This window comes from Zootoca vivipara, chromosome 1, assembly GCF_963506605.1.
Source record: "Zootoca vivipara chromosome 1, rZooViv1.1, whole genome shotgun sequence".
Taxonomy (NCBI): Eukaryota; Metazoa; Chordata; class Lepidosauria; order Squamata; family Lacertidae; genus Zootoca; species Zootoca vivipara.
Window position 1 is genome coordinate 114,232,053 of NC_083276.1, and position 15,196 is coordinate 114,247,248.

Consider the following 15,196-nt stretch of genomic DNA (forward strand, 5'->3'; position numbering starts at 1 on the left):
ACTCATTGCCAATCAAAGTGGTTGGCCTTTGTTGGCTTATTCTATTGGCTTATGCTTCTGTCTGGTCTCATATGCTTATTGCTGCTCTTAACAAGATTCTGAATACCCTAGGGAGACACTTAGGTGACAAAAACACCAGTGTATAAATAGCAGTAGTCCTCCTAACTTGGAGAGCTTATACCCATAGATGGCTCCCTGTAGCCAGTAAATAAGGCAGAAACACATTCTCCTAATGATATAGTCATGCTTGGGCAAGTAGGAACAAGACTTCATGAAAGGGAAAGGTGCAGGGGGTTGCTTACATTCATGATTGCAAGTACGTGTTCGTGTTGTGCCTATCCACACATGGTGAGAAGCTGACTTTGTGGTATTTTAACTGCACATTCAGGCTGCTGTCATTCTCTCTTAACATGTTGGGCACATTGTCTAAATGTGCATATAATAAAATATATTTCACAGATCTTCTCTGTCAAGTCCCAGCATCTTAATCTTAAAGCAGGCAGATCTTCAGAGACTGACACACGTGTTTGTCTGCTTCTTTCTCCAGTTTTGTGTTCCTAAATCCTTCTGCTCTTGCTCTCACCCAGTCTGCACGAAGACCTTGGGGATACTAGGTCAATAACTTAGTCAGGAGCTCAATCCAGGCAGCCAAGCCAAGCTGAGTTGTTTGCTTCTCACATCAGGTGTCAAGATAACACTCAGGTGTAGCATTCTCCAGACATTCCCTTGAGATTTCCTCTGGTAGCCAAGTCACCAAAATGGCTTGTCCCTTTGCTCACACTGGAGACTATGGTTTGTCTGTTAAATCTCACTAGCAGGTTAGGTGGGTTGCACACAGAAAAGGCATGCAACCTTTCCTCTGTTACCAAGTCCATAAATGCTCCCCTTCATTGCTGCTAGGAGCAATGGTAGCAGAAATACACCACCCAAGACAGAGAGTGCTTTTTCTCACTCCTCCTTATGGTGTTTTGAGCTATCATCACTGTTTATAACAGTGACTGCAACAAACTCCCCACCCCCACCCCTCACCCAGTGACGATTGCTGCAGGATCTGCCCTGCTTTCTCTGCCTGAAAGTGTGATTTATGGTTGATTGGTGCTCTGAATCAGCATGTCAGTCACTTACCCACTGGTGCTGTGACATTTGGTTAAAACACAAGTATGCGGAAGCAACCGAAGGATTGCTGGAGGTGGCTGTCAGAAGACAGATGGGGGTATTACCACCTAGACAAACTAGGCAGCAAGCTTCACTTTGTATTGACAAGTGCTGGAATCGTGAGATGCGTAAGAAGCAAAGGGAACGTTGTGTGTACTGCTTTGAAATGTATTACTATTTTTCAAGAAACAGACAGTACTGAGGAGACCACCTGACAGTGTGTTTTAGGCATGGAAGTTACAGCTAAGCAATTGGTCGGTGTTCAAATCCCTGTCGCCAGTGGTGGTTTCATTATAGTTTGGAACCACTGGTTTCGGTTCGACTCTTGTCGCTCTTATTATATAAGAATATAGGCTGCTTGTCTGCTATTTTGACTGATACCAATAAATTATTGCATGGCGGGGGAATATTCCTCCACTAGTGTAAGAATTATTATTTTCCTGATGTTGAAGTGTAAGCTGGCACTGTGAAAGTTTATAATCTGAATTTGCTCACCAGAGTTTTTATTTATTTATTTCATACACTTTTAAGTTTGTACCTGCAGTAGGCTTCTTCAGTGTTAGAACTGGCAAAATCCTGAAGATCTGATTCTTTAAAAGTTATCCCATATCTCTCTTTTTTACGTGAAGGCAAGGAACATGTTTATGTGACAGTGTGGATCAATTTGATTCCAATGTTAATGCATGATGGAGCCTTACACTGAGCTGAACTTTTGGCCCATCTAGGCAATTTGCATAGTGAAATTTCCTCAAGTGAAATTTCCCTCATCCATGACCATTGGCCATGCTGGCTGGGACTAATGGGAGTTGGAGTCCCACAACAGTAAGAGGGTTCGCCATCTCTGGTCAATAATCTTAAAACTTTCCAGACTTAGGGTACACCTTAAGTCAAAGCATCCATTTGGGAACCCAGTTTTTAATTTTACTTACTTATTGGTATTTCATAATTTAATACTACCAAAAAAACCTAATAAGTATATACTTCTTCATTTTTATACCCTAGTTTTGTATGGGACGTGGGTAGCACTGTGGGTTAAACCACAGAGCCTAGGGCTTGCTGATCAGAAGGTCGACGGTTCGTATCCCCGCGACGGGGTGAGCTCCCGTTGCTCGGTTGCAGCTCCTGCCAACCTAGCAGTTCGAAAGCATGTCAAAGTGCAAGTAGATAAATAGGTACCACAACAGTGGGAAGGTAAACGGCATTTCCGTGTGCTGCTCTGGTTTGCCAGAAGCGGCTTTGTCATGCTGGCCACATGACCTGGAAGCTGTACACTGGCTCCCTCGGCCAATAGAGCGAGATGAGCGCCGCAACCCCAGAGTCAGTCACAACTGGACCTAATGGTCAGGGGTTCCTTTACCTTTACCTTTGTATGGTAGAAGTGCTTCTGCTGAGAATTTCCTTAGGCCAGGTTGCAAGCCACTAATGGGTCTCTTAACTAACAGTGAGTTTCCAAGGCAAGGGCTTGCTGCCAAACCTTATTCTGGATCAGGGTTTCTCAAACTTGCTTCTCCAGCTGTTTTTGGACAACAATTTCCATCATCTGTGACCACTGCTCCTGCTAGCTAGGGATGAACAAAATATGAATTACTTACAAAAACATGGTTGGGGAAAAACAAGGAAAGTATTCAACATGCTTCACCATGAGAGCCGTTAAAGTGAAAAAGAATGCTATGGAGGTAAACTTTGTGATCTGGAGTTGTGAGTCTAATCTATATGAGCAATCATTTTGCAGTCAAATGAGTTTTGCTTTCATTCAGCATTATTTAATTGGGAAAGTGGGCTCTATGCAGTGAGCATAGAGAGTTGCTTTGTGGCTACTGTTTATCACTTGAACATGTATTTTTCCACTGTTGTGTTTCTAAAAAGTCGGAAGGGGGGGGAGAAATCTGAGACTCATTTGTATTTGTTTTACCATGACAGGTAGTGAAATTCACCAAATCCTTCGAGCTGATGTCTCCAAAATGCAGTGCAGATGCAGAGAATAGGTTAGATCTCATGTTTTATATTGCAATGGATTATGTTTTAATGAATAATCATTGATTGTTGGACTGTCTATGAATAGCTGTTTTATAAAGGTGATCCCCCCCCCAGGCCTGAATTTAGTATCTTTTCTATTCCATTAGCATATTTCACAATTTCTTACACGTTGCACAAAATTAGCATGACTTCCCCTCCTCCATCTTGTGCTGTTTCTTTTAAGTATTGCATTTTACAATATGCTGTACCAGAGAAAGTAATACTTCTCTCAGATGGTGGAGGTATAGGTTTAGTGCCTGCATAAACTACAACAAGCTATGGTAACCAGTAGACCTGGTGATGCGAGAGAATGGATTATTGTGATCAGGTTACCTCTCTCAAGAAGAGTTGCTATTGATGCAGCAACCTAAGTCATAGCTGCCAAGTTTTCCCTTTTCTCGCGAGGAAGCCTATTCAGCATAAGGGAAAATCCCTTTAAAAAAGGGATAACTTGGCAGCTATGACCTAAGTTGATGGAAAACACTTTGTGCCGCCAACACTCTGTGTCTGTTCAAAGTAAGGAGCTTAAAGTACACTAAAAGTACAAACCTGATTGCTAAGTATGTGCAACATAGATTGACTCTCCTCCAGATTCAGATGAACCACCTTCTAAAAACAGGGTTTCCAAACCTGGGTCTCCAATTCCCATCATCCCTGACCATAGGTCTTGTTAACTATTGATAATGGGAGTTGTAGTCCCAACAACAGCTGGAGACCCCAGTTTCGGAAACCCGATTCTAAAAGAAACTCTTAATTTGATAGAACATCTCTAGAGCAAGAGTAGCCAACATGGTGCCTTCCAGAAGTTTTGGGCTCCAACTCCTATCAGCCCTAGCCAGCATGGTCAGGGGTGATAGGATCTGTAATCCACAGCATCTGGATGGAGTCAGTTGCAGCAGTAAGCATGTAGCAATAAGCACAAATTTGCTTGAGGTTTAGGCAGCCTACTGTTTGAACCTCCACTTGAATTATTTCTTGTTTTGTTAACTTGGATGCATTTTGCTGCTCCTAAAACCTGTCACACATAATCTAGTACTGATTTCATCCCTCTGATGTCAAGATCTTAATTGATGCTGTGTGCTTTAAATCTCAGCCCGCTTCATGATGGATTTTGCAAGATACACAATTATGAGCTCTGTGCTTTGGTAATTGGAACCTTGCCCTCAAAGGCTCTTTTCCCCTCGGTGTTCCCGAAGCTGCTGAAATAAACTGAAAACATTTAACAAGATGTTGCATTTCTGCACCTTTACACATTTAGATGTTATACTGCTATCAAAGCATGTATTGTATAACTTTATTATTTGAACTGAAAACCACGTGAGTGAGATTTTTCTAAGACTTGCTGTCCTGTTTTCTTTTTTAAATAAGTTTTATTTATAAAACTTTTTCCTTTTAAACAGAGAACATCAGTCTATGGAGAATTATGCAGCTAGCTAAAAACCATTCCCTTTTCTGTGGCTGATAGATCCAGCTGCTTTGTTGCTGATCCATTTCTCTTTTGTCTCGGTATGCTCTGCTCTGAGACTGATAGTCATGGTATTTTATTCCAAACAGTTAGAAAATTTATGTTGCTTTCCTTCAATTTTTTTAATTTTATTTTTACTTTTAACTTACAAAATTAGTGGAATGTAATGTTGCTTATTCACCCCCCCTGTTCATATAATGGCTCATATCTTAGACTTCTGCTGAAGTTTTGACTGTAAACAGAAAATTGTTTGAGGATGTCGTCATGAAGCCTCACATTCAGTCACTCACACGCAAATTAAGCCAAAATACTTGGAGTGAGTCCTGATTTGTTCCATTGAAGAGTTGGTGCAAATTGGGTTAGATCCAGACACTTCACCTTAATTTGGTTGTGAATTGAGCTGCTTGTGATACGTTGCTTAAAAAGAAATTGATGTAACAGCCTTGAAGGTGATTTTGAAATGGCATTAAATTAATGGAAGAGTTATTCTGTACCATAGTAATACAGTGGAACCTTGGTTTTCAAGCGTCTCGGAAGCCGAATGTTTCAGTTTTCGAACGCCGAAAACCCGGAAGTAATTGCTTCTGTTTTCGAATGCACCTTGGAATTAGAATGGCTTCCGAAGTGCGTTTCTCGATTTTCTCCATTGAAATTGACGACCACCCAATTGCGCATCGGTTGTCAAACGTTTTGGAAGTCGAATGGTCTTCTGGAACGGATTCCGTTGGACAACCGAGGTTCCACCATACACTCCAATTAGAATTCTGAGCATTCTGCATTGGCTTTTAAAACAGGGATGCAGAACCTATGGATTCCAATTCCCATCTTCTCCTGTTATAAGGAAGATGGAGAAAGCGTCCTCTAAGGATGCCACCTCTATGAGATATATGTCTGCACTACCCTGGTAGCATGCTAGAGTCTGCAGTGTTCATCCATCTGGATTCTTTAAATATTACTTCACTCTATAAATTTTGAGGTTGCGCTTTATTTTTATGCAACCTCGGCAGCGAAGCATTAATTAAAACACTAGGGGTTCACTCCAATTTTATGTTACTGCATGCCACCTCCATGGCAGCTATTGTGATTGGTGCCCCCAGCACTCTCTTAAAACTTGAACTCTGCTTACTAGTCCAAAAAGGCTGGCAAACCCTGCTCTACAGTCTATGTTGGTTTACAGTTCTCATTCTCTAGACCAGGCATCCCCAAACTGCGGCCCTCCAGATGTTTTGGCCTACAACTTCCATGATCCCTAGCTAACAGGACCAGTGGTTGGGGAAGATGGGAATTGTAGTCCAAAACATCTGGAGGGCTGAAGTTTGGGGATGCCTGCTCTAGACTCAATATTAAGTGCTTATATAGATCTTTCAAAGTTCTTAATAACCTATAAGAAGAACCTCTCTGCACCTTTCTTTTGAGTTCCCCTGCAATTAGGTGTTTTCAGTAATGGAACCTGTCATTTTGAACAGTCTCCCGCGAGAAATTTACCTGGCCCCTTTGCAGTCAGTTTGGATGATATCTTTTGGCCTGTCGCCTGGAGGAGAGCGAGAACAAACTGCCCTCCCTGGTGTAGCAGTCTCCATCCTCACATTGAATGTTCACATGCGGGACATCATGTCTAGACCTTTTTTCGGGGGGATCAACTGCATAAGTAAGGGACATAGAGTTGGGGGCACAGAGCAGGTGTAAGGTGTTGGAGGACAGAGCTTGGTACACAATGAAATCTGCCCCATGCCTTCTTACCTAGCCTCATGCCCCCAAGTTCGATGGAAGATGCTGTCCTTCAAGATTCACTGCCAACCTCATCAGATTGTGTATGTGGAAGGGAGGGGTGCCATCTTGCCCTTCACTCCAGAGAGCAGAATATTTTAGGCCAGCCACCTTGGGCCACCTTCATATATGCTGCGAGGAAGATGAACGGACCAGTGCTTGGCTGCAGCACTCCAAATATATAATCCAAACCGACCCAGGTTTATTTCAGCAAACCTTTCCGGGGATTCATGTTTCAGGATCTGTCTGTCGCTGTTAATTGAGTTCTGTCTGCTTTTTTCCCATAACCACAGTGTCCTATTTTACTCTTGCCTTTTTGCATATTAATTTAAATTTCTTTGTTTAGCCACTTTGATCACATCCTTCATTTCTCTTAAAAAAATAAATAAATACTGGAAATAAGCATATAAATAAAATGAATGTATTATTCTGTACCTAATGCCATTGAGCTGCTCTGAATTTTTATAGGTAATCCTGATATAAGGCTATGCTTTCCAGACTTATGAAGATGGGCTTTCAAGCAACAGTGACTATACCCTTTTCTTCCTCTGCTCTGCCTTTATGATAGCTTCAAAGACAGTTTGGAGAAACCGTCTTCATCTTATTCAGACTGGCTAGTAAATAATAGTATTGCTGAACTCGTAGCTTCCACGGGCCTCCCAGTGAACATCAGCGATGCATATCAAGATCCTCGCTTTGATGCAGAAGTAAGGCATCCTCTACCTACATAATTGCAAACCTCTGTATTCTCTTAAATCACAAAAAAATCTTAGCTACTTCCATTATATCCGATACCTTCCGTTGTGATCTGAATCATGTTTATAAATTGCTCTGCCAGCTCAGTGTTCATTTTATCAATGGATCAGATACTGGCATAACCATATTCAGGACACAACTACTCTCCCTCTTCTGAATTAACTTTATTCCATTAGGTTTAGTCATTTATGTGGTAATAGCTGGAAACTTGCAACCAGATCGTTGGGTAGTTAATTCAAATCTTTCTGCAAAATCTTCTCCCACCCTCACTTCTTTTCAGCCCTCCTTGTCTCCTTAGGATTAGTAAGGTCAGAACCAGCAATGAAAATAGAAACCAGGGCTCCCCCACATTCTCATTAGTTGCAACATCCTACACTTCCTTAGCCCATAGTTCCCAGCCCACCAAACCAGCTTGTCTTCCCACTTCCTTCCTACCAATAATAGCATACAGCCCCTCCTCTCTTAGGTCCCTAGCTTTCTCCCAGTCCTGCTTTCTAGAGATGGGCTGGCCGGAGTCACAGCAAATGTGAGTGTCCAGGCTCAGATTAAAAAGAGCAAGAATCAGGGTTGGCACAGCCCCACAGGTGCCTTCCTTGATTCTGTTGGTTTAAATCCCATCCCTCCTCCACTCACTACCCTTCCCCTGTCCCTTGAGGGGCACTCACCCCTTAAGGGAGGTGGGAGAGGCCCACCAGCTCTCTCTTCCTTCCCTTGATAGTTTCAGACGTGAAGATGCTGCAGTGTGTTTGCTGGCAGTATCTTCACTTTTGAAACAACTGGAAGGAGGAGAAAATGCACAGTAGACCTCTCGAATGTGTGAGCCATTTCCACTATCTCTTAGCCCAGCCTGGCCCTCAAAGTGAGTGTTCTCCCCATACCCCCATGTTGGGCAGTGGGAATCAGGCTCCCTTTGGGTATTTGAATAGGAGACTGGAAGGGGTCGAACAGTTTTGGGCAAGCAATCTTATGTTAGTCCTATTACCATGCCTCTGCATTTATTTCATCAACTCCATGTGTCTACCGGCCACCTTTTCTTCAGACTACTGCTTTTGAGGCCACAATTTATTTTTTTCCAATTCCTTCAGCCACCCTCTCTTGAGCAGCTTTCCTAATACTCCTTCCACCCTCTCCTCTAATATAGAGCTTTCCAGAATCTTCAGTTCTGTGAGGTTTATTCAGAGCTTTCCCTCTGATCCATTCCTGCTGTCCCAGTTCCACTTTTCCTGTACCCTTTCCCGCAATCCTCATTTTCCATTCCTTCATTGAGTCCCCCTTAACTCTGTTGGGCTACCTGCACTCTTCCTTTAACATGCTTGCCTCTGGGCTCCCTGTTTATTGCATTCTCTTCTTTAAGGATTCCCGCCCCTGCCTCCGAGCTCCCAGACTGCACTTGTGTGAAGTTTTAATACCACACAAACAACTTCCCCATGCCTCATAGAAAGTGGACTGCAAACTACTTCAGTTCCTAGAGCAGGAGTGCCCAACCTTTTGGGGCATCAGGACACATTTGTTGTCCACACCACAACGTTCTCATTTCACAGAAGAAAAACTTGCTGATACCCAGGCTCCCCCCAAAGAAGGCAGAAAAGACCTACAACTCCCCACCAAAACAAAACACAAAACAAAACAAAACAAAACACAGACAATAAAAAGCAGACACCATCCACCCAAAAACCAGACATGTTCCAAATGTCAAAAAGTAGCCTCCCCCAAAGAACTCAGTTCTAAAAATGTAAACAGCAGTTGTACTTGTCCAATTCAACCACTGTCAGAGGCTTAACTATCACAACTGCGATGCAATCGAGATTGCTGGAAGAAGGAGAGAATTTAGTAGATAAAATAAAACACAGGGCGTACTCAGAGCAGCCCCAGTATTGCTGGAGTCATCCCATATAGTGCTTTACAAAACAGCAACAATGACACAGCATGACTATTACTGAAAACTCTTTCCACATTTATTAACTTACAAATTTATTATTTCTCTTTAGACTTGATCTTTAGATTTTGGAGCACCATGTAAAGTATCAAAAACCAGTTTTGTAATTTGCTAGAAAACCTAGGAAGGAGGTGATTTGGTACAATTAATCTTGGTGTTTCTCCATATAAATTTGGGGTTTAATGTATTGATAGTTATATGGCTCTTGGTACTGAATATAGTGAAAATTAGAAAGCTGCGTGCCTGTTTTGGAAGGAAGGAGGTTAATCTGAGCCTGCTTGAGCCCTCATAAACGTACAGAACAAGCCTTGATTTGGTGGGATGAAAAATACATGAATCCCTGTGGACCCATGTGTGAGTGAATATCAAAAAGAAACAGTTGGGTGCCTGGACTCAAAATATGGGGCTAGCACACAGAGAGCCCCAGTAATACAGTATTACTCACAAAAATAAGCAGCACAGTGAAGCATTAGGAATATAGGTTGTTAGACCTTTCTTATCCCATTCAGCTGCACATAGCAGCTGACCTCTTTCTACCCCTCTGGCAATGAGCAGACCACACACTGTTAAGTAAGTTTAAAATGCTTTACTTACAGATTCAAGGTCACATCGTTCCATACAGCAGCAAAGATAATACAGGCAAAATACACTTGGGTAGAAAATACAGCAAGATAGTTATAGACACATGCTCAAAGCTTGGGAGCAAGCTTACAAATGTCTTCCTTGGTGGATTACATGGTGTGCAGAGTTAGATAGATAGAGAGAGGAAGTAGAAAGGCTGAACTTTCTCCCTCTCCAGATCTATCTGAGCCTATCCAGCAGTACAGCTCTGTGATCCTTAACCCCTTCATGCACTAACTAGCAGTCATGCATAGTTATGTGCCTGCAATCTCGCACAGATCTGGATCCTTCTATGTATTTGGACAATTTCCTATATAGGCTAATGTAAGGGTGGAGGGTTGAAATCCTGCTCACTTGAGCTTGAGAGTAGTACAGCCTGCATACATGTACTGTATTTGAATTTCAATTTGTTTGTAGTAATGCAACCTTTTGTGCATATCACTTGCTAGACATGTTGGACAAATGCTAAGTCATATACCATGCTAGTCACTAATTGTGTTGTTCTCATGTCCTAGGCTGACCAGATTTCTGGCTTTCATATAAGATCTGTTCTCTGTGTCCCTATATGGAATAGCAGTCACCAAATAATTGGTAAGATATCTCTCAATAACGTAACGTGGTTGTGCTGTTAGACTTTAGAACTCCCTCCTTAGAGAAGCTACATTGGCTGGCTTCCTGCTTGTTGGCTTTCAGCCTGCAGTTGAAGACGTTCTTCACACAACAGGCTTTTGGTAACTGACTGTTTTTAAGGAACGAGCTGGTGCTTTGATGTTTTTATTGTGCATGTTTTAATAGATATAATGTTTGATTGGGTTTGTTTTTTTTAAATTATTGCTTCCCTCCACTCTACATTTTTAGCTGTTCCTAGTTTAGCTGTAAAGTACTGAGATAATGTGCTGGCCTTAAGATTCGTTGGATACAGGACTTAAGACAGCCCAACTGACAGCCAAATTAATTAAGCCAATGCGATCAGGCATAGGAGAGAGTTTCCCCCCATTTGGTTTAGCTGACACATACAGTTTTGATAAATAACCCAGTAACTAATACAATACAAGGAGCTATGAATTAATGTTGGTGCTGGAGGAGACTCTTGAGAGTCCCCTGGACTTCTTAAGGATATCAGCCCTGAGTGCTCACTGGAAGGACAGATCCTGAAGCTGAGGCTCCAATACTTTGGCCATCTCATGAGAAGAGAAGACTCCCTGGAAAAGACCCTGATGTTGGGAAAGATGGAGGGCAGTAGGAGAAAGGGACGACAGAGGACGAGATGGTTGGACAGTGTTCTCGAAGCTACGAACATGAGTTTGACCAAACTGTGGGAGGCAGTGGAAGACAGGAGTGCCTGGTGTACTCTGGTCCATGGGGTTACGAAGAGTCGGACACGACTAAATGACTAAACAACAACCATGAATTAATGTACAAAATGAACTATGTTTGCTAACTTTTCGCAGGAGTAGCTCAAGTGCTGAATAGGCTTGATGGGAAACCGTTTGATGATGCCGACCAGCGACTCTTTGAGGTGAGAAATGTTAAGTTTGCAGCAGGGACTTCTACTTGAGCAGTACAGGTAATGGACACAATCCAGCTTTGACATTGATGTTTATTTGTTTCAGCAGGACCGAAGTAATTGCTTGCTTTAAGGCTGCAGCCTCTGCACATTTACTTGAGATTGCGCTACACTGAACACGGTGGGAGTTGCTTCTCAACAAATTTATATAGGTTTGGATTGCAATGCTCCTGCTCATACCAACAGGATTTGCTAAACTTGGGCTGGAATACAGCCTATGTATTTCTGCAAGTGGAGTCTCCTCTACATTTGTGTTGTACGTTAAAAGGCATGTTCGTCCTGATCTTATTTTACATATACTCATAAATAAATATCAGTGAAAGTACTGGAATGGATTTTCTTGTAAGTGTGGCTAGGCTGCATTCTGAGAATTACCAGTCCTAAGATCCTAGTAATAACTTCCAGACTTTCTCAGTCTTATTGCAATTCCACAAAGTACGGAAACATAAGGTTTCTAACATTTCCAGCATATCTCACAGTAATTATTATACATTTTTGCTAGATGAGATGGAGCTTTAAAGGACCTTGTAATGGCTTTCCTTCAGTTTTCTCCATGGAGAGGCTGCAGGGCCTTTTGTAAAAATGAAGTGCCAAACAGAATCTGAAATATCAATTCCCAAAGCATTATTCCATTTGGTTTGAAAATTACTGCTTTCATTTCCCACTCTGTAGCTTATAAGAGCATGATAGGTCTAAAACAAGAACCCTTTCCATTTCTTCCTCTACAGTTTCAAAGAGTAGTAATTCAGACAGAGACGTTTTTGCTTCCATCATCCCAGTTCTAAAATTGTAGGCTAGGAAATGTTTCAGTTGATGGCACTGAATCCAGGATGGAGAATTACCTCCAAAAATAGTTCTAATTTGAGAATAACTCATCAGATAGAATTGGTTAATTTCAAACTACTCTGGACCTAAAGAATCGGATCATTGGTCCATCTCTCTTGTTATTATCCACAGTGATTTGCGGTAGATCTCCAGAGCCATAGCTTTGTGGTAACAGAGATGCTCTGTATATGAATTGACCATTGTCTTGTGCTGCATACTAGTTTTGCCTCCTGCTAGCCACACTGCTTCAACTGATAATACGTATTTTGCAGTAGTGCATCCCCCTTTAGACTAAGGTTGCCAGATTTTTTTTTCAATGAATCCTTTTATTTGTTGCTAGGAGGGGTGGGTGTAAGGGAAGAAAAATGAAGCAGCAGCACGTAATTATGTATAGGGTTGGGGAACCAAATGTGTGAAAGGACAAAGGGAGAATTGGGAAGAGTTTATGGGTAAGGAGGAAGAAATGGGGAGACAGACAATAACACAGAGAGAAGGGAGGGAGGGAAGGCAGTCCAATGTAGGTCACAAACATGCAGATTGGAGCAAAAGAGGCAAGACAATTTCCCACCACCACCACCACCCTTAACTTTGAAGCAACAGCCTTTGTCTGGGAGAGCGACAGGAAGGCTCAAGGCAGCTCAGCTCACAAGCAGGCAGAATGCAGCAAAGGGGGCTTTAAAGGCATGAAAAAGTGCTCCTTCTTCCTCATGAGCAAGCTCAGGAGAGACAGGGTAGCTTGCAGAGATGCCATGCAGGGAGGCTTCTTCCCTGCACCTCAGCTCTGCCGGTCCAAAGAACAGCCTTGCCTCTCTGGCTCAAGCAAGCAAGTAGGAGGAGCAGGGCTGTTTGCAGAGCTGACGGAGAGGGAGGTTTCTTTTCGTGCGTCAGCTGATAGGCGGGAGAGTTGCAGCAAAGCCCAGCTGCACCTCCGGCTCCCGAGGAGACCCTCTCTGGCGCTGTAGCGGATGATTGCTTTGGGCTCTGGAAGTCCCCAGGCATATGATTAATCCGGGGACATTACATTAAATCCGGGGACATTCTGGGGATGGATTTTTTCCTGGGGACTGATTGCTAAATCTGGGGGCTGTCCCCAGGAACTGGGGATGTCTGGTAACCATATTTTAGACTAATGGGTAGTTCTCAACTATCTCACATAATACTGACAGAATTCCACAGGCTAGAAGTGAATTTATACATAACACTAACCCATATCTTGCTTCTCTTGGGGGAGGGGGAACCTATAGATCACCTGTGTGGGGTAATCGATAAAAGAATGTGCTGAATGCCCACATCCAGAATGACCGCTCCCCACATCAAACGTGAGGCGACCTTTGCATGGTCGCGCGCAGCCCCCTGATCCCATAGGGTGACTTCCTGGTAGTTCGGGGCTGGCACCACCTTTCCAGGTAGGATGCCAGGGGTCTCTGCCTACCCCAGCCTAGCGTCTAATCCTGCCTGGGGAGGTGTTGCCAGGGATGGCCAGGTAAGGGGAGGGACTTTCTAGCTCACAATAGAATTTGAATCTTACCTCCAAGCACCAGTTGGTTCCAGAGCTTCTCCCACCCTCCACACCCTCATTCATGTTTCTCTTGCAGGTTAACCTTTTCTCTACAGGTTCACAGGCGCTGCTACGTCAAGGTCGCTGTTGAAGGGCCGGAAAGGATTTTTCCTGCATTGCCAGGTTTTGCCTTTCCCGTAGCAATACGTCACAACTTTGGCGGTTTCAGGCCTTGGGCGGAATTCTTTGGCGACTTTCCTAGAGGGAGGGGCATGAGGCGGAGACCTCACCCCCTTGCAGCAACAAGATGGGGGTATTGGGGGAAGTGTGACCATACCATTAGGCGCCATTGCTTCCCCCTTCCAGCGGCAGCAAACGGGGGGGGCGGGCTCTTTCTGCTTGAACATATGTTCTCCAGAGCCAGCCCCAACCCCCATACATGTGGATAACCCCGAAGCCTCCCAGAACCCCAGCTGGGGACTGGGAAGGATAACGCCCAATGCCTGAGCCAAGGTCTCCCTACATCTGAATCTTAATAAAGTTGTGGCCAATTTGATTCCCACAGCACGTTGCCTTGCATCTTTATTCCGCTTAGGGGGTCGCCTGGGGATTTGGGGGACTCCGCCTGTCCGCGCAAACGCAGGACAAGTAAGCTCTTGTAAGAGAGAGAGAAAGAGACCCATCAGCAGATTTTTAAAACACAGAATCATGCCGCACAGTGGGAATGTTAGACCTTTTTAATTCTAGTTGCTTACAGTGCTTTCCCTCTTGCAATGAACAAGTAAGTTTAAATGCTTAGTAAGTTTACATGCTTTACTTACAAACTCCAAAGGTCAGATTCATGCATTATTCCACACAGCAGCAAGTAAACACAGGCAGAAATCTTGGCATACAAAATATAGTGTAATAACTATAAGTAGTGAGCAAGCTCAGGCACATCCTATCTCACTGAGTTCACAGGGTGAAAGGAGAATGAACAAAGAAGGAAACTTACCTTCCTTCCAGGTGAGAACATGACTTAGCTGAGTCTGAAAATACAGTTCTGTGATCTTAACCCCTTCATATGTTAACTAGCCCTAAGCTTGCTAGTTATAGTTGGCTACAATTTCTCACAATCCCTCTTCTCAGGAAAATATAACAAATGCAAGCACAATGTAATAAACCACCCAGAGTCCCATCTAAACTTAAAGGTTCTTAAAACTGTTTTCTTGTAGAAGCAAAGTTTGTTTTGTTTTCTTCCATCCTTTGCCATTTGCCTCGATAGCTTGACAAGTGTCTGGGTTGAAGTGGGGCGGGGGGGCGGGAACCCATTGTTAAATTAGATTGTTCAGTCTGAACATAATTCCAAACCATAGTTAAAAGTAACCACCATTTTGCAAGCCAACAAAAAAACATGTTTCCACATTGCTATTCGTCTGTGGTTCATCTGCTCCTGGGCTGGATTTAGGTGTTGTTCAGACAACAGAAATAAGCTATAGCTTAACATAATGTGCTAACAATACCATTGTGTTGGTGTCATGGCTATTTTGCCCTATGTTTAACAAGCTGGCTCAGGTTCCCAGAGAACAGTGTGTTTAAAGAACTTCTTAA

General features: G+C 43.1%; 1 protein-coding gene across 1 annotated transcript in view; it reads left to right on the forward strand.

Moving 5' to 3' along the window:
* Nucleotides 1–15,196, forward strand: part of PDE11A (phosphodiesterase 11A) — a 146,989-nt gene that overhangs the window by 61,448 nt on the left and 70,345 nt on the right. The window contains exons 5-8 of the mRNA XM_035112278.2: nt 3,076–3,140; nt 6,972–7,110; nt 10,232–10,307; nt 11,168–11,235. Of these exons, the coding sequence (XP_034968169.2) occupies nt 3,076–3,140; nt 6,972–7,110; nt 10,232–10,307; nt 11,168–11,235 (348 nt within the window). The remainder of the gene's footprint in view (nt 1–3,075; nt 3,141–6,971; nt 7,111–10,231; nt 10,308–11,167; nt 11,236–15,196) is intronic.